At 41.5% G+C, this 24022-nt stretch overlaps 1 protein-coding gene across 2 annotated transcripts in view; it reads right to left on the bottom strand.

The window, feature by feature from the left end:
* The window catches only part of LOC146860508 (aminopeptidase N-like), a 257086-nt gene extending 245927 nt beyond the window's left edge, over window positions 1–11159 (bottom strand). For both annotated transcript variants that reach the window (XR_014978825.1, XM_085644420.1), the window contains exons 1-2: window positions 10466–11159; window positions 719–861 (exon numbers count right to left, since the gene is read on the bottom strand). Coding sequence is in view for 1 of the 2 variants with exons in the window: in XM_085644420.1 (XP_085500546.1) it covers window positions 719–861; window positions 10466–11103 (781 nt within the window). In the remaining variant the exon portion in view is untranslated. The remainder of the gene's footprint in view (window positions 1–718; window positions 862–10465) is intronic.
* Between the last annotated feature and the right edge of the window lie 12863 nt (window positions 11160–24022).

Raw genomic sequence — 24022 nt, 5'->3', positions numbered from 1 at the left:
ATTTTATACTAGAATCACAACTGGTTCAATAAATATTGAAATCCCTCTTTTTGTATTTCTTGTCTATGTCTCTGGGTATGCACGAGTGACTGAGTGAAAAAGTCCCAAATCTGATGCCACAATTCCTGGGGAGTCAGTGTTGTGATGTTCTGAAGTTGTTCACTCTATATGTAACCATTTCAGTGTTAGGAGTACTAATGGGGGCACTGTGAGTTAGCAGGACAATAGGCCATCAGGTACTGGGGGGTGCATTGGATAAGTCTGGCACCATCCCAATGTTTTTGTTGTCCAACTGAGAAAGTGAAAACAAAAGAGAGGCTGGAAGATCACCATCACCACCCCAGGTCGAGTTGCCAGAACCATGCTCTGTATATTTGAAGGGGTACACCAAAGTCCACAATGCGAGAGAGGTAGGGGTGAGAGTACAGGTGAGATTTAGTGTGTAGTCAAGAATCCGATGCATACCTTCGAAAGGTGATACGTAGCATCATCACAATCTACTGGTTACTGGCTGCTGACAAACACTGAATCCCCTTCACCGGTCCAAACACTGGCAGTCTTGTGGTGTATCATATGGACTCAATTAGGTTTTCCCAGTGCTGTTTATGCGCTAGGCTAATCTTTTTAAATTCGGCATTGCTAATACAGAAAGGACATATTGCATGGAAATTTGACATTTTTGTATGACAACTGTGTTTACCTCAAGAAAGTAACTTACTTATGTTTGGCATATTTGACAGCGCAACAAATTGTGGCTTATAGATCAAAGTGATATTGAACGTAGCCTTCATCTCTGGCTCGTCAAAGCAAGGGAAGGCTTTCCTGGCATTGGTCGCTTCCATTTGTGTGGTCGCAATGATCCTGAAATGAAACCGAACTGAAAGTTAACTCAAGCCCATTTTGGGGAATTTCACAATCAATGAACAGTACATAGCCATCACATTCAATCTAAGAAATTTGTATCTATCTAGTAAATATAAGATGCTGCAATTTTTATTACAATCCCATTCATTGAACATATGTCCCATGACCTCTACCATTTGCCTTTCATCTTATGCCAGCAACATGGCTAGGTGAGATAAGATGGATGCCTGCTTAGAAACAGCAACAGCTTAATATAAAACTATTATTATTACTGTTTTATTATCATTATTATTATCATTATTGATGTCATTATTACTAATGATGAAAATAAAAATAATATAACAACAATACCTATAATAATAATAATAATATTATTATTACTAATAAGAAGAAGAAGAAGAAGAAGAAGAAGAAGAAGAAGAAGAAGAAGAGGAAGCAGAATTCTGGTCAGCCAGCAGGGCAAGTGAAAAGCAGTAAATATGTATAGGCCACTTGCTGCATATTTATATCAGCATTTAAATTCTATTGGCTGGAACATGTGATTAATAGCCGATTGTCCTGCTTTCAAGTTTTAGCTTGAACAATCACATTTTGTGTAATAGTGCATGTCGCAATTACTTACTAATAATCTTCATAGCTCTGAGGTCTTGTCATCTTTCTGGCAGTCCTGTCATATGTGAGGAGGTAGGCCTCCCTAGAAGCAGGCAACCTCTTATACTATAGTTGGAAAGAAGGATGTTCCTTTAAGTAAACCCAGAGGGTCTTCGAAGGTAGGGAGTGATGTAAGAGTCGTGGGAGGAGGAAGAGCAGGACTCAAAGTAATGAAGAGGGGGACCTAAGATTTGAATTTCAAAGTTTTAAATAAAAATAGCACAAAACAATGCAAAGTACCAACCTCGGGCAAGTGGTACTGCTAGACCAGTAAAAGGGTACGGTTTCAGCTAACTGCTGGGGAGCGTGTGTTGAATACACAGGTCTGATTGGTCTCGGTCAGAAAGTTACCTTCACACTCAGAAAATGTCTAAGAAGGGAGAGTCCTCAGGCAAGTCTGCATGCTGGATCTGGAGACGGGCTCATGGACGACAGGTTGATGACAGACGAGGTCTCGGTGAAGCCGTCAAAAAATGTGGAAAGCTTCAAGCTGCAAAGGTCTGGAGCTCACAACTAGGACATCTTCAACATCAATTGGATGCTGCACATTGTTGGGACCAATGAATATTGTACCTTCAGATTTAGGCTCTTTTGTGGAAATTTTGTGTGGGGGGGATAGTTGAATTGCTATCCATTCAGGGACTTGAGTGGGATAATGCACAAATGCTGTGAGGGCTTGATTGCACTGTGGGGAAGTGAATGTTCGGACCTCCACAAGGCAGTGTCTTCTAAATGAGAAAATGTGACTTCAGAAATAACTGTAAATGTTTACAACTTGTTTCAAATATTGACCTTGTGGGGATTAAATGTAATAAGGCAACCCAATGCTATCCTATGGGAGTGGTGGGCCTCACGCTAGGGAGAAAAGAATTTAGGAGTTTTTCACTTCCAGTAAATTTAAAAGTTAAAAGAATATGTCTAACCTTTTAATTGCAATGCACCCTTCCTTATGGGTTATGTAGGGCAAGGGGGTTTAAGACTTTGCAAGGGGATTATATTGGCAAATCGAAATTGCAGTGTAAAACTGCATTCAAGATGGAATGGCAAACCTTGGACATGTTTTAAGGGGCTATTTAAAGTAGTGTTACAATAAATGCTGCAGACCCACAAGTATCATTTAATTTACAGGCCCAGGGTATATGGCATATAACTCTACAAGGGATTCACAAGTAAATTAAATGTGGCAATAAGGTGTAAGAACATTTTACCATGTTAAAAAGAAAGAGCACAAGCACTTTAGCACTGTTTAGCAGTGGTAAAGTGAAAAGAGTCCTAGAGACAACAATAACAAATTCCTGCAAAACGTGGAGGGTAAAGGCAGAAGGTTTGGGTGTGATGCAGCAGAGAGGACCAAGTCCATAGTGTTTTAGGACTCTCTAAGAGCAGGTCTCCTGGGCCAGACGGGATCTCACCTGGGTTTTACTTAAATGAACCAAAGGTAAGGGCCCCTTTACTCGCATAGAAGCTAAACACAACTGTCAAGGAGGGTTCCCCACACTCCTGGATGGCTTCAGAAATATATATATATTTTTTTTAATGAAGATAAGTATAACAAACACGGTTATAGACTGATCTCATTGATTGACTCAGTTGTGAAGTTTATGGTGTGTATCATCTTTAATAGATTGACAGCATGGGCTGATGAGAATCATATCCTGTCCAACTTTCAGTATGGATTTGGGACTGGTTGGTCTCCTAACAAGCAATGCTAGAATTTGTATATGATCATTAGTAAATATACTGTAGCCAGACCTGGTTCAATTCATACTGGTTTTAAGGACCTTACCTTGGCCTTTGACCAAATAATCATTGTAATTGTGGCAAAGCCTTTGGCTATGGGAATGGATATGTGTTTTTCTTGAGTGACCTCCATACTAACACATCAGCTGTAATACGTATGATATGGTTCCGACTGTACTTGGCTCTTTACGACCACCAGAGGGGGTCAGTCAAGGCTGGCTCTGTTTTTATTCACCCTGTATATAAACAGACTAGAGAAGGTGCTAGTACCGACATGTGCAGAATGCGCTTAGTCAGGAGATTACCTTTACTAGCACTGCTTTACGCGGACGATGCAGTTCTGCTAGCTAAAGATACGAAGGATCTGCAAATACTCCTCGATGCATGTGTGGCTTTAATGGATAATCTAGATCTGGCCACCAATTTTAACAGATGATTTGTAATGATGGCTGGTCCACAATCCACCAAAACCAAGACCTTTCAAGTGAGAGGTCATATATTAACGAATGATTTTTACTTGGGAACTTTGAATGAATTGAAAGCCTCTTATGCACATCAGAAATGATTCATGTTTTAGGGAAATCTCTGCAGTTTCAGGTTTTGCATCCTGGATGGGTAGGAAACCTTTGATAGGGTTGCTGAAAATTAAAAGTAAAATGCATACCCAAAATCTTTCATGGTAGTGACATCTGGGAGTATACTGATGTTAAGCAACTACAGATTATTGAGAACACATATTTTAGGTGCCTGTTAAGTATATAGCAAAGCCTTCTAGCATACCTAGTGCATGAGGAGTTGGGCGCAAGTTACTTCTCTGATATTGTAGTCCTTCACCCCCTTTTGTGTTGAGTAGCAGTTTGGATTAGGGAAGAAACAAAACTTAAAAGAGATGTCTTGCTGAATTGTCTCTCCCTTAATAGTGCTCACTACATCCCTTGACTAATGTACATTAATTAGTCTTTTGATCACTTAGGGAGGTGCAACTTATTTGATAACCCAGTTCAGGGCGGGACTGGCCGTAGCGGGCACCAGGATTTTCCCCCGTGGGCCGGAAGGATGGGGGACGGTTTTGGACCAGTGAGGGTCGATTTTGTTATTGGGATCTGGTTTTGCAGCAGAGCTGCAAAATTGTCCCCTTGTAATAAAAGTGCAGCAGCAGTGTTACCGCCAGCCCCCGCCTCCCCTCTGGCCGGGCAGATGTATACTATTTGCCAGGGCAGGTTTGTGAACCCAGTCCCGCTCTGACCCTGGCTCATTAGTTAAGCCTGATCTGGGTTAAAAGAAATGTCCTAATGCGTCAAAAAGCAGACAGGGAAAGTCAGGAATTACAAAAAATTTCAGTTCAGAGGTTTGTGATGTTGAAAACTGTTCTATTTATGGAGCTGTACCTTACTTTTGTAACCAATAGTAACCATCAAATGTAGTCAAGAAAACTGGCTCACAGTTGGAAGCCTCGAGGTTATATTTGTGGGAAACCAGTAGGTTTCTTTAGAAAAGCCTCACCCACCTACCTAGTTGGTGGCATGTTTCTTCATCGGGTCCCACCCAAGGTGCCGAGTGCACCCCGGGTGTGCTGCGATGCCTGAAATACAAAGGAGCTGGTTTTTATGTGCAGTGTGGTGCAGTGGATGTGATGTTAAAACTATCTATAATATGATTTTAATAGTGGGCAAGGTGACAGGATTAAAAATAAGGAGATACGGATATGTGTAGAGGTTAGGTTTAGACGCCAATATCCTAAGGGTTGGTCTACATGTTTCAGCCTGTCTCTATAATTTGCTGGCTTTTGTCAAAGACCAGTGCGAGAAAAAAGTGTATTAAAAGTGTTGGTAACGGTTAGGTTACATGAAAAAGTGCTGCACTCGCTATGGTGCGGAAAAAAGTGGAGAACCAGTTGTATTCTCCTAGTTAATCCTTCAATGTTGTTGTTACCTGTAAGGAAAAATGGGACAAAACACAAACATATAAACAGAAAAACATATAGTTGCTTTAGACATGTGCGGACCATGCACACGTGTGTGCCATACACAGTTTCAAATTTGATCTTTTGTTGATCTATGCGGTGGTGAGGGTATGTTACACTCATGCGTGCATCGCATTTTATAAATGGGCTCAGCAGCATCTAAAATGCAGCAGGCAGGCTGTATGGCTTCAGTTAGTAAGGTAATGCTTACTATGGTATATTCGACATAGACAACATGAATCCCGCAAGGGGGCAGGGTCGGTAGTCACACGCTGAAATTTAGAATGTGAGAGCTAAAGGGTGAAAAAGTTACTCGGTAATGTCCGAGGTGCCGCTTAGGCCCGTCGCGTTATCCGGTTTGTGAGCCCGGGTGCTCCACTTACTTCATCAAGGTCCACGGCCCTCCATTAGTACCTGTTGCAGCCTTAATCCGAGATTCCATTGGTGTTTGGCTGCCTCGGAGAGTCGTATTAAATGTGCCCATCACCTTTTGCTCAGAAGGTTCAACATAAATCTATTTCATTTGTGAATAGTGGTCCCAAAAGGATGGAAAGATGGTGGAAGTGATTTACCTTGCGTTTTGTAATGTTTTGTAGGTTTTATGAGATACCCAGGAAAGATTATGCTATCCCTCTTTTGTAGGCCAAAATTATCGCAAAGTGGGCCCCGCTTTGTTGCTTTTACAACTACTGCAAGATGAATTTACTGCCTATGGGGCTGCTTTTTCTTTTTTTAAATGTGGTTAATTTGATCTGTTCTCTGGGTTAGATGTTATGCTCATCATTTTTTAATTGTGTATCAACCTTCATTATCACAGCGTGTATCTGTTGTGTCGCACTTGTTTGAACAAGTCTGTATCTTTTATGGTTACATTTTTTAGCCGAATAAAGAAATAGGAATAGAGTCCCATCTGTGCTGCTGCCAAAGAAAGACAAACACCATACATTATCCAGGTGTCTAAGACACTAAAGTAGCATTACAATGTCATGTGTGTACCTCCTAAAGTTCAACCTCAGGCAGCTGGGTACAATTATCACAGCTTTGTGCAGGGTAAGCCTTTTTGTGGAATCACACAACTTCCACCCAATCAAAACATTTCTGGCTCCCAACGTGTGGGCGGAGCCAAAGCCCCGCTCATGGTAATTCTCTCATAATTGTCTGGCGTTAGCTGCGCAGTAAAGTCAAAACCATAGCTAGACTTCCTCAGGGAGGAGGATGAAGCAGGCCCAGAAGTGATTAGCACAATAATCTCCCCCAAATCTACTGTGTCAGAATTTCTGCATGTCCATCATGAGCTCCTGCTCCTGTGCAGTTGAGATGAGCAATGCCTCTTTGATGCACAGCTGCAAAGAGATGGACGTTTTAGCCCTTCACCACTACAACCAGCACAAGACTCCTGCAAGCTAATACAGAATTTAAAATACATTTTAATCATGGAATGGCTAATGTTTGCAAGCCCAAAATAACTATGGAGTTAATGGAGCATTTTTATTTGGGGGGTGGGTGGTTGATGACATGAGCACTGGCATACCAGTGCCTCAGGCATTGCCTGAAAACGATTTTGATTCAGGCTCTAAATATTTTCTGCCGTCTCATCTGTAATCGAAAGAACACAGTCCTTGACTATGTGTAAGTATGAATTGCTTTGGGTCACTTCTTCGGATTCGTTACTATTTTTCACAAAATTCAATTTTTTATAAATTTGTCATTTGCTTTTACTATATTTTTGAATGAAGGAAAATAAGTGCAGATATTAACTTTCAACACTACTCTGAATTTCACTGGATAATTTACTTTTACTTCAACTTTTAGCTACAGAACTGCAAGATGGAGCCTCCTCAGATCTGCATCCTTGTTGGCAGGGTTTGAAGATCTTTCAAAAGGTACAATACAGTGCACCAATCAATCCAGTATATTAAGGTGTGACTATGAAACGGTGTCATGTGTAAGGAAATAATTTGTTTAGCAGTGAACAAATGTTAAACATGTAATTGCCACATTTGCCTAACACTATGCATTTGTAATGTAAGCATAAAGAAATATGAACAAGTAATACAGTAAGAAACAAAATCATAAGTCACCAGTGTACATGGATATCATAGGGTCATGCACATTCTTTACATAATTCTTACATAACTCTTGGGTCACACAATGGATGAGAATAAGAAAATGGCTGTAAATTATAATCTAGTTTATGCATCAAACCTATTCTTCATTAGACGTTCATATTTGCAGACCTGCTTCTTTGAAGTGCAGCAAAAAAATGTGTACTTTAATAAGGGTATATTATTTTACTGCGGTGTATCTGTATTATTCGTATGTCTTCACTGAGGGAGTGGTTAAGAACATTACTGTTTCTAAAAGAGCATTTTATTTGTTTCATTTATATAAAACACTTATCATACAAAGACAACAGCAGACAGGAAAAGCTGTAATTATGCAGTTAGGGCTTCTCCTCTTACACCCACCACTTGTCATAGAATGCCGCATTGATCATCCAAACCCGATCATTTGCAGACCTCGCTGACAACCTCAATTTCCTAAAAGCCATAGTTTATGAAGATTATGTCATACCCTCATCCTTCATCAATACGTTCTCTAAGGATGCTCGCTCGTCCCTACTCACCATTGTTAATGTCTACCTAACTCAAGTCATCTTCCTGGAAGCTACGAAGACAGCCACATATTCCATAACGAAACCTACTCTAGACCATGATGACCTCACCAACTACACCTCATCATTCACCTATCCATCTGAAAGTTAATTCAAAAAGCAGAGTATGCCCAACTCAAAGAACACCTCAATGCTTGCAATTTTCTTCACAACTTCCAATCAGGCTTCAGGCAAATCTATATCATGGAGACTGCTACCTAGCACACCATAGAAGCCCTCCTCATCACAGATGAAGATGGCCCCTGCCTCTTAATATTGCTAGACCTCTCAGCTGTCTTAAGTGCAATCAACTACCCCACCCTCATCCCCACTGTGAAGTCTCAAATAGGATTCACTGGCAACGACATTCACAAGTTCTTCTTTTTTTTCAACTGACACCAGTTTGTTCATAAGGACAAATGAGATCCGAAACGATTCCTAGCACCTTTGGAGTTCATGCTATCTATCCCATGTCACCTTCAACTTCTACAATGAGGGCTCTACTCACAGATAAAAGTACCACAATCACCAATATGCCAATGATACACAATTGAAGTTTAGAGTATTAAACACACCAGGCATCCAATGCCTCAAGCATTGATTACACCTCATCCAGAGCTAGAAGTCCAGAGCCATCCACAAGCTCACCAACACATTATTCCTGGTATTTGACAAGAACAACAGGCAATAAATAGTACAAACCTGCATCAGAGACATGACCCTTGAAGGTTTCGAACCAAAACTTTGAACAAATGCCAAGTCACTTAAATTCATTCTGGACACCAACCTCACCCTCAAGGAACCCATTGCCAGAAACACAGAGAGCCTGGTACTAGCTTTCTCTTCTAAAGAAAGTGAAACCATTTCTTCCACAAAGCGACTTCAAAACTGAGGTTCAAGCCCCTGTACTCTTGCATTTGAATGTTGATGATGCCCTGCTCCATGGCTTACCAGGCTCCATGTTTGTCCCCCTTTAAGGCATCCTACATGCTGCAGTTCATCTCATTCAGAAATATGATCACATCACCCCTAACCTGAAGGAACTCTGTTGACTCCCATTGCTGGCCCAAACCATCTTACAAACCAGCTGCATCATTTACAAAACCATCATCACCAGTACCCCAACTTATCTTGTGGAGAAGCTCACCATCTCTAGTGGCTCTCAGCTCACTCACAGCCAGAACACCATCAGACTGGAGACTGAGAAGTGTAAAACCTAAAAAACAAGAAAGCAAGCCTTCTCCATCTATGCACCCAGGATCCAAAACAAAATTCCTGTACACATCTGGAGCAACCCAAAGCTGCTCCAGTTTAGAAAAGAGTTGAAGACACAACTCTTGAAAGAATGCTTCATTGCAGTGCGGCACAGTACACTTCTGCACCAAGGAATTCAGGTAAATCACCTATCTCTGGATCACTGTCTCCTTGCACTTGACTGTGTACAGAGTTCCACTGCCTTTTGACTAGGTTTGCACTTTATAAATAACACATACATATACAACTTAGTAACACATAAAACCATGCATGTTCACTTGCGTGAAAACAGTGTAAAAATTACCCAAACACCCATATATTTCACAATTTGTGCAAATTTTTCCAAACTAGGCAAAGAAAATTGTTATTGACTACATATAAAAATATATAGGTTGCGCTCTTGCAATGATCCCGTTTGCTACACTCAATTGTGGAAAACAGGATTTTCTCAAAATAAACAGTTCCCTTGCATAGTTGACCCTCTCACTCTCTTTAGGTACAGTAACCGTGGGGGACAGTTCAAGCTAAATGCAAGATTGACATCTCTACAATTCAGTTACTTTTCATACCTGATGAACTCAAAATGTTTATAAACTTGATGTATGACCCCACTAATAACTGGTTGAGGGAAATAAGATATTTCAACGCGTGGGCTTTAGCTGCCCATGGAATCTTCATTATTTGATTTCAATTTCGTGCATTTAAAAAAGAGAATTAAGTACCCGATTGTTCAAGATGTGATATGATCTCGAGCCTTTTCTTATTGAGTTCCAGCTTTCTATGAGAAATTCATATAGTTAACTCGATTTTACAGTTAGACCTTTTTTAATTGAAACATATTTAAAAAAAAAGCCCGTTTATATCGTTTTTTTCACAAGACTGAGTTAAATGCAACCAACATAGTTTATTTGCACATAGTTTAAGTTATTATGTATATAATTTAAAAGCAAACAAATAGTTCTACCTTTTTATGGACTTTAGTCATTTCTTTGCATCTATTACAAGAAAACATTGTAATGTCTCTCTTTCTTAAGATTGTTATGATTTAGTAATTTAGCTGTATTTTATCCCATTAATGCTGAGGATACAGAATTCTGCTACGGATTAGTTCAGTACCCACACAAAGTACGTTCGTATCACCAACGCCTCCTCTGGGACATTCCATCATTAAAGGTAACATAAATAATTTAAAAGTAAAAGTCAAATAAAATAGTAAGGTAACTTGAATACATTTTAAAAAAGGGACAAGCAGTAGGTGCCACTCAATATAGTGCGATACGACCAATTTTTATTCTTGAAATACATCTTCTCAAAATAGCAAAATTCACTTGGTTTCCTACCTGGTTTCATTTCCTTCCATATATTCACTCCTGTAGAACCCGGCCAGGTCATCGGCCAGCTCTCCCGTGAACTCAGTGTACAGTGCATAGTCTTTCCCATTCTCCAGATTGCCATTCAGCTCCACCACCATGTACTGGGTTGGTGCCTCAGGCCAGGTTCTTCTAATAGATGGAGGATGCGAACCATCAACTGAGCTCAGAGATACGTGGAATGAACTCTGCATGGTGTAGTTCAGCTTCTTGCTGTGGATCAGGATAACGTTTGTTGCATTTGTACATCTGAAATATACAGTGCTTTTGCCTTTAAAGATGTAAAGACCACGGGGGTCTTTCTCAAGGTAGGGCTGTAGCTCCACGTCATAGTGTTGTGGGATGAGGCTCTTCGGAAGTCTATATCTGTTCCAAGGATGGCTTGGTGGTGGAGTGGAGGCAGCCGGTGTGATGGGTCTGGAGGTAGTTGTGGGTCCTGCCTCAGCTGTGGGTACCACAGTGCTACTGTCAGGAAGGATGGAGTTACCATTCTTGGTCTTCTCCTCGGAGTACACCACTGATAGTGCTATGATAGTGGCCACAGCCGCCACTGAGAGCAGGGCGCTGACGACCATTAGCAGTGGACTGACAAAGAAGCCTTTTGCCATGTTTGCGATCCAGTTGTAGGTCTGTGTTTCTGAAGGACAGCTGAAAGCAAGTGTAGAAGTCCATGCGTGCCTTTTATAATCCCACAAGACGTGGAGGAGGAACAAATTGTAAAACTTTAAGCTAGTAAGATATTAATTGGCGTTTATCAGGGCCAACGTTTTATAGCTCAAATCACTTTTCATCTGTAGCCGTTTCTAAAAAGACTTTAGCATGGACGTCCTCAGATTGACTAACTCACGGTTTTCCATGAAAGATAAACTCAATGGAATCATGTTGTAATTACAGCTACATTTCAGTTCTGCATGGAAATGAATATCAGATCAATTAGCACTTCTAAAGGTTATGTAATGGAGCAGCCGATCTACCTGAAAACCCGATTAAACATTCTAAATAACCCGTTTTCTTAACTGTTATGGTGCTATTATCTTACCTGTTCAATTTAGCTATTGATCTGTCATTTCTGTTACAGACTAATCATTTACATGCGTTATGTACTTTCTCACTGACTCTGTACTTTCTCACTCACTCTTGATTTTTCGCTGACTGGGTGCTGAGAAATAATTTGACATGCTCTTTGAGCTGTTTTGCTAGTCTGGAACGATTGCTGTTCGAATATCTTCCTGGCTCATGCCTGTGTGATATGAGAGGGAGAAATGGGCGGGAGAAAAAAAACATCAGGGCACTGAAATTGGGAGACACTTCTCCTAAGAGAGCTGATATGAGCCTTCAATGTTTAAACAAGACAGTCAGGACTGAATAGAGTCTTCATATTCTGCAAATCTACCCTGCTGTAATTCCCAGGTCCTTGGCGAATCTCGCTAAGGCTGTGATTACAAGTCATGCGCTATTGCCAAAACTGCATGTCTTGGTAAATGCTGCATGTCCACCCATCTAGTCAATTGTACGTTGGAAACTGCTAGCGTTAACGCATTTCAAGTTTATCGATAATAATTAATTATTGCAAGTGATAGTCACTACATTCAGAATTCAGTAATAGCGCTAAATACAGCATACAATAAATATAGTATGAGCATTTTAAAACGCAGTTACAAGTTTGATGCTTTACTGAATAGTAGCAGAATATAGGCCTGAAACAATCCCTCTACCTAAAAGCAGGTGGTAAATAAGGTCACCTCGGTTTCCTAGAATGCAACAGCAAAATAATTCCAAGCATTTTCTCCCTGTTGTATATTGACAGTTTTAGCTGCGAATATGTGCCTAGAGTAAATAGCAGAGATGTGGAATTTGTCACACCCAGTAATTGTTGGTTTTAGACATAGCCCTCTCTGCAGGGTCACCATGACATTTTTGCCTTTACCCTCCTCTTATTTTCTGAATTCGTTTTTGCTAGCCTTAGGACTCTGCCATTACCATTTCTAACCAGCGCTAAAGTGCTTGTGGTCTCTACTTAAAACATAATAGAATTGGTTTACATCTAATTGACCTATTAAATTTACTTTTAAGTCCCTAATAAAGTGGTACTACATGTACCAGGGCCTGTAAATTAAATGCTGCTAGTGGGCCCACAGCACTGTTTGTCCCAATCACTTAAGTAGCCCTGTAAACATGTCTCAAGCCTGCCATTGCAGCCACTGAGTGCAGTTTTAAACTGCTATCTCAACCTGACAAAATAATCCTTCCTTTGTAATACACATAAGTCACCCCTAAGCTACGCCCTGGACAGCCCGGAGGGCAGAGTGTAGTGTATTTAAAACATAGGATATGTAATTTTAGGTTTTGCATTTCCTGGTAGTGCAAAACACTTCATTCATTTCACTGCTGCCAGGTCTACCTCTCCAATAGGATAACATTGGTGTTATCTTATTATGTTTAATAAGCCATAATTTCCAAATGAGAACAGGTAACCAGTTCATGTTTGGTGTCTTTGAAATTGTAATAAAAAATCCTTTCTGATGATGAAGTCATATTTTCAATTACAATTTTGAAAATGTCACTTTTTGAAGGTTGGCATTTTTCCTCATTAACCATTTAGTGACTGTAGCCAGTTTTTGGGTCACATGGCTTTGTGTCGGTGACACTTGGGCTTTGTGTATTCCTTCTAGACAGCCACACACAATAGAGAGCTTAGGGTTGCCTGGATGGGCCATCACTAGCAGGATGGAAGGGTGGAACTGTGTACAGCCCTACTTACACTTGAATAGGCTGTGTCCTGGGGGCAAGTTCAAACCTCATTCATGCATATTGAAATGCTATTTACTGGCAAAAGTGGGAGAAAAATATACAAATTTAGCTTTGAGCGACTTCAGGCAGGGTGAAGGTGACTTTTTAAAAGTCATCTTTCCAAAATATTTATTATAAATCAAACTTCACCAGGAATTGGACTTGTAATAAATATTTCTAAAAGTCCAAAAACTATATTTGTAGCTGTTTTCTATGTGAACATACCATTTATCAAACATAATATTGTATCCCAATGTTTTCCTATGGAACAGCAGACCCTGCTACAATGAAAATAGCTTTTACTGCCTTTTAACTCCAAGGACTTGTTTCATATAAAGAGTTTACATATGCTACTTTTGAAGTACCATGCACCTTGCCTTATGGGCAATAAGACCTACTTGTGAGTGACTTATTAATATTTGAAAGGAAGGTTTAGGCCTAACAAAAGGGGTCATTTTCACATACCATATTTCTAGTTTTAAACCTTCACAGCCAGATTATAGTGGTAGACATGAAGATATGTTTTACAGTGCCGTGGCAGTGGAGGACACAATGAGTGCTGCAACCCACTGGTAGCATTTAATTTATAAACCCTGGGTACACTTGGTACCATATACTAGAGACTTCTGTGTAAATTAAATATGTCAATTCGGAATATATCAATTTTACCATGTTGAAAGGAGGTGCATAAGCTCTTTAACACTGGTTAGAAGGGATAAAGTGCACAGAGTTTCATAGCTAGCAAAAGTAGGATTCAGCAAAAAATCCAGAGGACATGCAGAATGGGCAGCTTTCTAACACATCATCATCAAAGAGAGCACATACAGCAAAACAACCTAACAGCAAAACTACAATAGAGAATCTTCAACATCATTCAATACTTTTTGAGGTCTTCCTATAGATGGATTCAAGTGCCTATCTCAGACATCTGTAAAAACAATATTTTAACATATATTTCTAGTTTGGCTTTGGGAGAGCCCCTTTTCTCACAAATAGTTGGCTTTCTTGTAAATATGAATTCACTGCTTCTGATTATGGCTTTCCTGCTATTCCTGTGTTTGTCCTGTTCAGGAGCATTTCGGCCTCACTATTTTCTGATTCAATGAGTTGTATCCTTAAACTGCTGTTGCCAAGGAACTCTATTTCCTTTTGAATTTTTCCATAGTTTATAACTTTTACCACTCCAAGGGAGTGCCTGGTGTTTCCCTCTCCTTACTTTCTCTCGTCCTCCACCCTTTCCCCTGTTTGCCTGCTTCCATTGTTCATTCCTCTGCTGGGCTTAATTCAATTCCTCCACCTTTTCCCCCATTTCTCCTGATGCTGCTGCTCCTCCCTCTTTTCCCTCCTCTCACCACTGTGGTAGCTCTCCTAGACTTGCACCATATGCCTCCCCACTCACCTCCTCTTCATCGCTGCAACCTGCCTGTCCTGTTTCTGATCTGTCACAGCACCATCTGGCAATCTCTATTAACATAATGTAACCCAAATGCATGCAGTTTTAATCCACTGCAGACGTGTGATGTATTTTTTGGTATTATTCTCAATCTTATATTCACTCCAATAAGCTCCACCTGGTCCTGAGAGAAAGGAAAATAGCAGCCTATTGTCCCCTAATGGGATTTACCCTTTTTGCGATTGGAGCAGTTCCTGATACGTCTGATTATTTACCATTTTTCATTGAGTCCTTTCTGGCAAGCTGACAAAGAAGCTACATAGTGGGGTGGTGTGATTATTTGCCAATGCCCAGGATGGTCCAGTCCTCAGCTCCATCAGAGGCCTTCATTGATACCTACTGTGTATTTAGAGCTGTGAGGTGTAGTCACATAGCAAGGAGAAGTGGATTTTCTGGTGAGGTGATTTACTTGATGTTCTACAGCACAAACTGAAGCACATCAGCTCTAATGGTTGTTTCACCTCAATTGAGTTATAGGAAAGTGACTTTCACTTTCTCATTTCTTATCCCAAGAACTCTCTGGATGTCAGATGTATACCACCTACTCAGTCGAACTCTGTGAAAGTATGTGCATCTGAATCTGCTAATCTACGTATTCTATTTCCATGAACACTCAGGGCCAGCTTTAGCACTGGTGGTGCGTGGTACAAGAATCGTTTTTGGCGGCCCTCTCCTCCATTATCTCCTCCTTGGATTCCCTCATTACCACCCTTCAAAAGTGCCCCTCATCTCTCCTAAACCCCTCTCGCACATACATTTAATTTGTTTTAAAGCACTGGTAAAGGATGGCTTTACTAATCCACCTATCCATCCACATAAAATACAGATCTGTTCTTTGCAGTAGGCAAATTAGGCCTCTGCACTACTTGAGGGTGAGTCAAAACTCCCACTAGAAAAAACTCCAATATCTCTCTTTGGCAGGAACATTAATCACAAAAGTTATCGTGAGGTTTTTATTGCTGCCTGAAAGCTAAAAGCGCAAGGAATTCTGAAGCAGGTACTTTTAAATTGTAAGTAATTGCTAAACACAGCGCCCCCTCTGAGGTCAGTGCCCCCCCTCCTGTCGCACCACCCTAAAGCTGGCCCTGTGCACACTGTACCCACTCACTTTGTTTTTAGGCAGACTATGCCTCAACTCAATTTGTTTGCATATTGCTTAATAGGATGTGGCATGTAACAAGGCTGAGACAGCTGTGGTACGGCCATCATCTTTGTTCTTTATAAACTGATGTTTTGCTTGCCTTTGTGCATTGTCACCATGCCTGCAATAATACCCGGAGAACCAGAGATATGAATTTTTAAACAGGTCATGGTTGAGCATGACCTAGGTGCAGTTTCAGTCTGATCGTAATAGATCAGAGGTTGGATACACCAAAGGTCATTTCAGTCAAAGATGTTGCCTTCAGATGCAGACCCCAACTGCTCTTAACATTCTTTCTGGTCTCTTGGGGGAGGACAGCATTTCAGATGAGGACTGCCTACCCATTATATTCATAAGTCCAGAGAGAAGTAGGCACTTGTCCTTTCCCACTGACAGCACTGCAGATACTCACCTGCGGCTCTGCACTGGCAAAAGCTACAGCTCATACATAATGTCTACAGCACTTTCTTTATCTCCTCCTCGTGCGCATGGCACTATATACCATACTGTGTCACCACAATTCCTACACGAGGTCACATACTATCAAAATTTGATTGACTCAAGGACAAGGCTTCCTTCTTCAGAATCAGGACTGATCTTTCTTTAGGTATTCAAGCCTTCTTACAGATAACATTCACATTAGTAATTGATCTGGGATTCCTTCAGGGAATCCACTGCTTTAATCGGAATATAGGCGGCCAACACCTTCTTCACCCTCCTCTCGGCTACCCCTAGGCGTCCTATCGGCATTGGGTAAACATGCCGTTCCAGGTGAAACACAGCCACGTGCATTCCCTCTCCCGCCTCCCAGCTCAACAGACAGGATACACCTAGTGGACTACTCCAACCTCAAACGGAGGCAATTATGCCAGTTGTGCTATTCAGCTGGCCATCCCTCTTGGTTAAAGCACTGTCCAGAAAGATTCGTAAAAATCATTGGTTCCCCCTTGTGGAACACATCATTCACTGTGGATGAGCTAAAGCAAAAAGAAATTAGCACAACATATTGCCACCAAGACCATGCACAATCATGCTTTTATAACCCCTACATTCCACTGTAGCAGCTTCAAAGAGTGAATCTAAATGAGGACGAATGACTTTCACAATAATGGGGATCAATATCTCCAAAAAAGTGGAATAATGATGAGTTGGGAATCCAATAATAAAACTCTTCTGCAAAGTTGGTTTCAGTCTATCTGAATGAGAAGTGACAATTTCATTGAGGTCATATTGTGAACAGTTCTAGAGTTGGAATCCAACATGTACAATGGCATGGTCTCCGAACTTTGATTTCTGATTTTGGGGATTATTAGTTGTAAATTGGAGCATGTAAGTCTCGATATTCTTCAAGAGGTGTAGTCATGCAATTCCTTCTAAATCTATGTTTTATCTTTTTCATGGCACTGCTTTGAGTGATGTACTGGGACGTGCTGAATTCTGAAGTTGTTCAGTCGGCAGGTTAATCAACTTTAGCTAGTTTCATGAGTATATTAGAGTTTAGAGTGAAGCTGGCTGTTGGTGTCCATATCACGGGAATGTAAACAAAGAGCCAAAGTCTGGAAAAGTGAAAATTTAAGAGCAGCAAAAGTGACAAAAAAAAATTGTCTTCTATTATTTCCCAGGTTTGGAATTTTGAGGTAAATTCATCAAAGGGAACATAAAAGGAACCACTAACAAGTGTTGCTTCTACAGGGAAGTTCTTCTAACCTGTTATAGAGCAGTGGAATAAATGAACACTATAGGAGGAGAAAAACATGTGATAAGAGCAGCTTTGCAACAAGAACTTGCTAAGTGTCTCAGACCTATGTACAAAGGTGTGCTTGAGAAATTCGGTATGCATCTCAAAATGGGTTGGAGGGGGTTTCATAACCCTGGTACTCTATTCAGAAAATTGTGTCCTCCCAGATGCCAGCTATAATATGATACATCCGTTTAGATGTATAATATCTGAGGATCTCAGAATCACCAAATGAAACAGTCCGGCTGGGGTGTATGCGTTTGAAAACCCATCTTCTTGACCAGTGTTAGAGCAATTTGATCAGAATATAACCATACCGCACAGGAAATGTAATAGTGAAAAAGACTTGTTTCATAGTGTTTTCTCATCCAGCCAGTGCTCTAGCCCTTGGAGCGTTTGTATGGGAGCTAGTTGGGGAGCAACATGGCACAATGATTACAAGATGGCGGCAGCTGCAGGCTAGAGTGCTACCACAATGCAGCATGGCATCATAATCATGGGACAGCATCATACATTGTAGCCTAGATGCATGGATGACTGCCTGCCCATCACCTATCAGAGCGCCCTGGGGGAAAGGAAGGATCACACTTTATGTTGCATGCATGCTGATTGTCTTTGTGCTATTGGGTGATGCTGTACGACATAGGCTGGGTACATAATCCTTCAGGGTGGGGTTAGGAGCATGTGCAGCAGTGTCCATGCGACCATCAGAAGCAGCGGCAGGCCTGTCCTGAGCCTAAGTACAAGGCGGTACATAAAGAATTAGTTTTCTGTTTGAACAGTGAATGATCTGTGGTGGTAGCAAAACAGGAAATCAAACAAGATATATAAGGTGTCGGCTAGACAATGCATGCACTGTCTTGAAAAGACATGATGTGCTACATCCTTGGGCTTACAGGCCGCCCATCTCCACCATTGGTAAACTTCAGTTTTGCTCTCATATTCTTTTATGCCATTCGTTATGGCATGTGGACGCCATGCCTTCTTCCTGTGTTTGGCTCTCCTATAGCCATGGTCAAAGTGCTTGTCTCCTTACACTGCTCCCGGTTTGTGGAGCTATTTTTTATTTGCTTTCCAGCACTCCATACGAGTACTTGTGCTTTCAGGCCGTCTCCCTTGTGCACATACACACATACCACTAAATTACATGCATGTGTACATAAACTAATGCATTTCTTAAAACGCTGTTAAAACACGAACAACACTTGTTTATTTATTTTCTCTTGCACAATCCTATGGTATTGGACCACTCGCTCTGTCACCCGTCTGCCATAGTGCGAACACAAGCCAATGGTGTTGGAAGGTTATAGGTACTCACCAGTTACGTTACACAATACACATTCACTGATCGTGCTTCATTTAAGGTTTTTTTGCCCTCTTTGCTTGCCCATCTCTTCATCTCCTCCTGCTTCCCTGCTTGACCCATTACCTCCCTTGTCGCTGCTGTTTTTCTTTTTTTGCATGATCCAATGGTATTGGAGCGCTTGTTCCATCCTCCATCTTGCCATAGTGCTAACACCAGTCCATGATATTGAAAAGCTTTAAGTGCTCACCAGTTACATTACACAATGACACATTGGGGGAATCGTAAGTGATTTTCCCAGAATCAGCCGACGCTATTCGAACATGGTTCCCCAGATCCCCTGTCGGTAGCTCTGGCCATTACGCCACAACCTCGCTTTATATCAAAGCTGATCAACTGTTTCTCACTATCACTTCCACATTTGTTGAGCAAGACTCTGTCAACAACAAACAAATATTGGCAAAGCCAGTTGATCTGGGTAATGCCCAAGCTATTGGCCGTGTCATAGTGAATGTATTTTAGCCATGTTGTCCAGTAGCACATCTGCTGCTCAGCATGGCTGAAAGTTACTGAAAAAAGTGCTATGATATGACCAGCGCAGGCCATGTCATAGTGTTTTTTTTGCTTAAAGAGGGGCAGTAGAATAAACTCAACATGGAGAGCGAAAAGACAAAGGCGTCCGCTCAACATCTTTTGATTCTGGGTCATTCAGTAACTTTCACCCATGCTGTACAGCAGATGTGATGCTAGATAACATGGCTAAAAGACATTCACATTGACAAGGCCAATAGCTCGGACATTGCCTAGACCTATTGGCTTTGCCAATGCTTGCTACTATTCTCTTTCAAAGTTCATGAACACACTTTACATTGTATGCAATTTTTGCGACCTTGACTATGATTAGATAATATGTATTCATGTCAGTCACCATGGGAAATGACTGTATTATAATATGATGAAAAGAAACAGCGGAATATATGATATGCCTAATTGCCAGATAAGCTACTTTATTGTCATAGAAATGATTAGCCAATGATCAACGTTAGTGCAAAAAATTCAGCGCACTATGGACTTGAAGAAATATTGTGCTGAAATTAATACAGTTTGTCGTAGGAGTGCTTTTGGTTGCAACTGTATTTAGTTCTTGCTTAGAAATGTCAGCACAAATCAAAGACTGAAAATGGAAGAAAAAAGGTGTTGCAAGTGTCTGTTTTTTAAACAGAGGATTAGAGATTGTTTTACATGTAATAATATTTGAAATGAGTGGTCTTTCAAGAAACATGGAAGGGTCTGGTATATAAACTTTCCTGAGCATTGAAATGTCTAAAGCGCAAACAGCCAACTTTGCTGTGGTTGATGATTATAAAGTGAGGAACGGCAATGCACATCTGGGTATGCTCCCTACCCTGCTCACATTTGCCATCGTGAAGGCACACGAGGGTACAGAGCCAAAGTCAGCTGTGACCATCTGAACCGAGATGGACAAACCCTTGACTTTTATAACAATAAAATGGTGTGGGTGTAGTTTTGGAATTTGTGAGAAATTGGTTTGTTGGTTGAGTGGGGTTTCAACTGTGCTCAAACATCAGTCACAATCTCCATCAGGGTGATCCACCAAAAGTCACTAAAGTAATTTGTGCTTAACCCTCTGGTAGCTAGGCATAACAGCTGTCAGGCTTAACTTAAAGGCAATGTGTAAAGTATTCATAGACACTTTTGACCTTACTGCTAACAAGTGGACAGGGCAGAGAAACGGTCTTGACTGATCAGAGGCATCACGTGGTTGAAGCTTAAAGCCGGAGCCGGGGCCGGAGCACTCTCTTTCACGGCCAGAGCCGCAAACGATACCCCTCAGCGGCCGGAGCCGCGAACACTCTTTTTTGGCGGCCGGAGCCGCAATCGATACCCCTTAGCGGCCGGAGCCGTGAACTCTTTTTTCTGGCGGCTGGAGCCGCAAGTACTTTCCCCAGCGGCCAGAGCCTGTGTACGCCTGACCTGGGTAGCCTTACCTGGGCGGCCGGGAGATCCTGTGTTGCTGTGTTGCTGGTTTGCTGTGTTGCCGCCGCCGCGAGATTTGGCGGTCCTCCCACCCGCGGTTGCCATTGCCATTGCCGCTTTCGCTGCTGCGGTCTTTCCCGGCCTTTCCCTGGCGGCTGCTGCCGCTGGCCCTGTGCTTGACTGCTGCCGTCGCATTGCCGTGGCCGTTGCCATTGCTGTGTCTCCCCCGCTGTTCTGCCTTTGCGGCTGAAGGTCTGGGCGGTTTGCGGTGTCTTCGGAGCTCGGGGCTTGGCAGGACTTGGGGCGGTCAGGCCTGGGAGGCCTGAGAGGTGAGCTGTAGTGGTGATAAAAGTAAAAGTAAAAGTGGTGGTGAAGGGTGTCCCCCAAAGTATAAGTGGACGGGGCCAAAAAGAGCAACAAAGTTCAACAAAGGAACAACGGGTCCTGTTTGGGAGGCGTGAGGATCCCCTAGACATCTTTAGTTTAATTTAATCATAACTTAATCATCTCTTATTACGTCATTGAAACTTGTTGAAGTCACACCAAGGTGCTGGTTAACAATGAGATCCGGTCGCCAACGCGGTGCTCTGCCGAAGTTAAAACAGCGTCAGAATCTTGATGCATTAACCAAAGTGGGGACACAGTCAAAATCAGATGAAAAAAATGAGGGGGCTACTACATCAAGGGTCTGCTTGACTGAATCAGCTGAGCTGAGCGTACCACCTTTATCCCCCGTAGTCCCAGGGAAGATTCAGAAGATCGCCAACATTGACGCTCAACCGTCAATTAGGAGTTACTTTTTTAAGTACCATACTCAAAAGCAAGATCGAACTCAAAATAAGAAGGATAATGGCAACTCTGGTGTCGATTACAGATCATCTTCATTTACTTCTCTTGTATCGTCATCATGTTTAAATAGTGTTCAACTGGGTGAAGATCTTGAGCCCAAATTTGCCCCGTCTCCACCAAGGCCCCGGGATGAGACGGTGTTCTTGGTTTCGAACCTAATTGTTGGCCATTCATCCCCATTGAAAGATTCTAAAGCTATTTCGGGCCAATTTAAGGCATTGGAAATGAGTAGCCCTATGGAAAAGCTTCCAATGCCGGTTAAAGACTCACAAGACCCAGTGCTTATCCTGTCGAAAAATTTACCAGTGTATACTGGAAGGCTGCAAGCACAAGCACAAATTCACCGAGATATTATGGTGGATCAGCTAATCGAACAGCCTACTGATCTATTTGCGATGGAGAACCAAGAAAATTTAGGAACGGAAGAGTCAAACAAAAGATCTACAGAAAGTGGAACTGTTGTGGGCTCGGTAATTGAAATCTCTTCGGGTTCGAATCATAACGTCAGTGATGTGGCCGTAGAGGCTGATTATAACGTGTTTAAGCCACTTCATAAGGGTGGCGGAGATGATTTAGTATTAAGCCCGATTGATCATCTTTCCTTAACTGGGGAGGCTCGTCCTATTAATTTGAATAAATCCAGTATAATTTTGGAAAATAGCTTTTGTATCAATAAGTCTGTATTGATTCCAGGTGTGGATAGTAGGAGTAATAAGGTTAAGTTGGGTATTAATGAGAAATGTAAGTCTTTTAACTCCGCAGATTTATCTTTTCTAACAAAGTTTCATGGAAATTTTCAGGTAAAATCAGATACCTTAGATAATAATGTTAGTAATTCTGAGCGTGGAGTATGGGATTGTATGCTTAATACTATGGATTCTATAACAAAAGCCCTTAATTTCCACTCTGATAAGCTAGACAGTCAGGTAGATATTTTAAATACTTTAGCAACTCACGTTGTAGGAATTGACGCGAAGCTTTTTCAACTAACTAAGCTGATTTCTAAAGTTCAAGCTGATAAAGAAAATCAGTTAATATCCTGCACGTGTGCTCAATTGATCGATAAAATCTCTGATCTGCCATCAATTGTTAGTTCTATGGTCCACAAAGTAAAATTATTATCCGGTAGGGAAGTTGGGACGGGAGATATAAGAAAGACTGGAACCATAGAAAAAAATCCTTTGGTCCTAAAACTTTCTCCCCCGCGGAAGGCTAGTGTTAAAAGTGGGGCCCCCGGACCTGTAGCAGGTAATACTGAGGTACCCTTAGAGGCTTTACACTCCCCTAATTTAAAGATATATTTGGAGTCAAATAAGAGTAGCTCAATAGTAACTACGGTCACCGAAGTAACAGGAGTACCTGAAGTATTATCAAAAAGGGCGAGGAAAAGATTGAGAAAAACACATAACAAGGCAGCCCGGGACAAAAAAAAAAATAGCTAATGAGGTTGCAAACAACAGCGGCCCATTAAACTTGAATTCTGGTCCTATAGCTCTCTCCCCAATTTTTACACCTTCGACTGCACCTCAAGCCAATAAAAAGGTTAAGCCATGCAGTACAGCTGGAAGTGAAGGGTCAAAGGAAGGTTCTATTCTAAATGTGGGGACTAAGACCCAGATACTGTCAATCCGAGAGAACCAGGTAGGTCAAGATAAGCCTATGCAAGATTCACTCTTTTATCAGGGTACTGAAAACTTTTTCCAGAATGAGATTATCCCAGTTCAAGAATTAATAGGGTCTAATAATAATATACACACCTATTCAAAAGAAATAGGGCCCGTTTGGTCCAGAGACGAAGGAGAAGTCTCAAAAAGTGAGCAACATATGGCCATTGAAACAATTGTAAACCTTTCCCTTACGCACAGGGACCAGATTAGTCAAAGAATACAGCCCCGTGTACATGACCAGAAGCTGTCTCATGGAAAATTAGTAAATCCCCCTCCTTTGCATCCTAAAAAGAATGAACAGGTTGAGGGTCCCCGTATTCTTGTTCAATCTAAGCCAGGGCAACCTGATCATTTAAATCAACCGGATAATCCCCTGTTGGTGACTGCTGGGAATACGGATCGATCGGACTCAGGGCTTAGGAGTAATACTGATCGATCCAGCCCAGGGCTTAGGAGTAATATTGAATCCCCCAAATTGCAGGATAGTCCCCTGTTGGTGACTGCTGGGAATACGGTTAGATCGGATTTAGGGTTTAGGAGTAATACTGATCAATCCGGTCTAAAGTTTAGGAGTAATATTGAATCACT

The sequence above is a fragment of the Triturus cristatus genome, chromosome 3_1 (genome assembly GCF_964204655.1).
Source record: "Triturus cristatus chromosome 3_1, aTriCri1.1, whole genome shotgun sequence".
Lineage (NCBI taxonomy): Eukaryota > Metazoa > Chordata > Amphibia > Caudata > Salamandridae > Triturus > Triturus cristatus.
The sequence above is the reverse complement of the archived record's forward strand: the minus strand, read 5'-3'. Positions and strand labels throughout refer to the sequence as shown.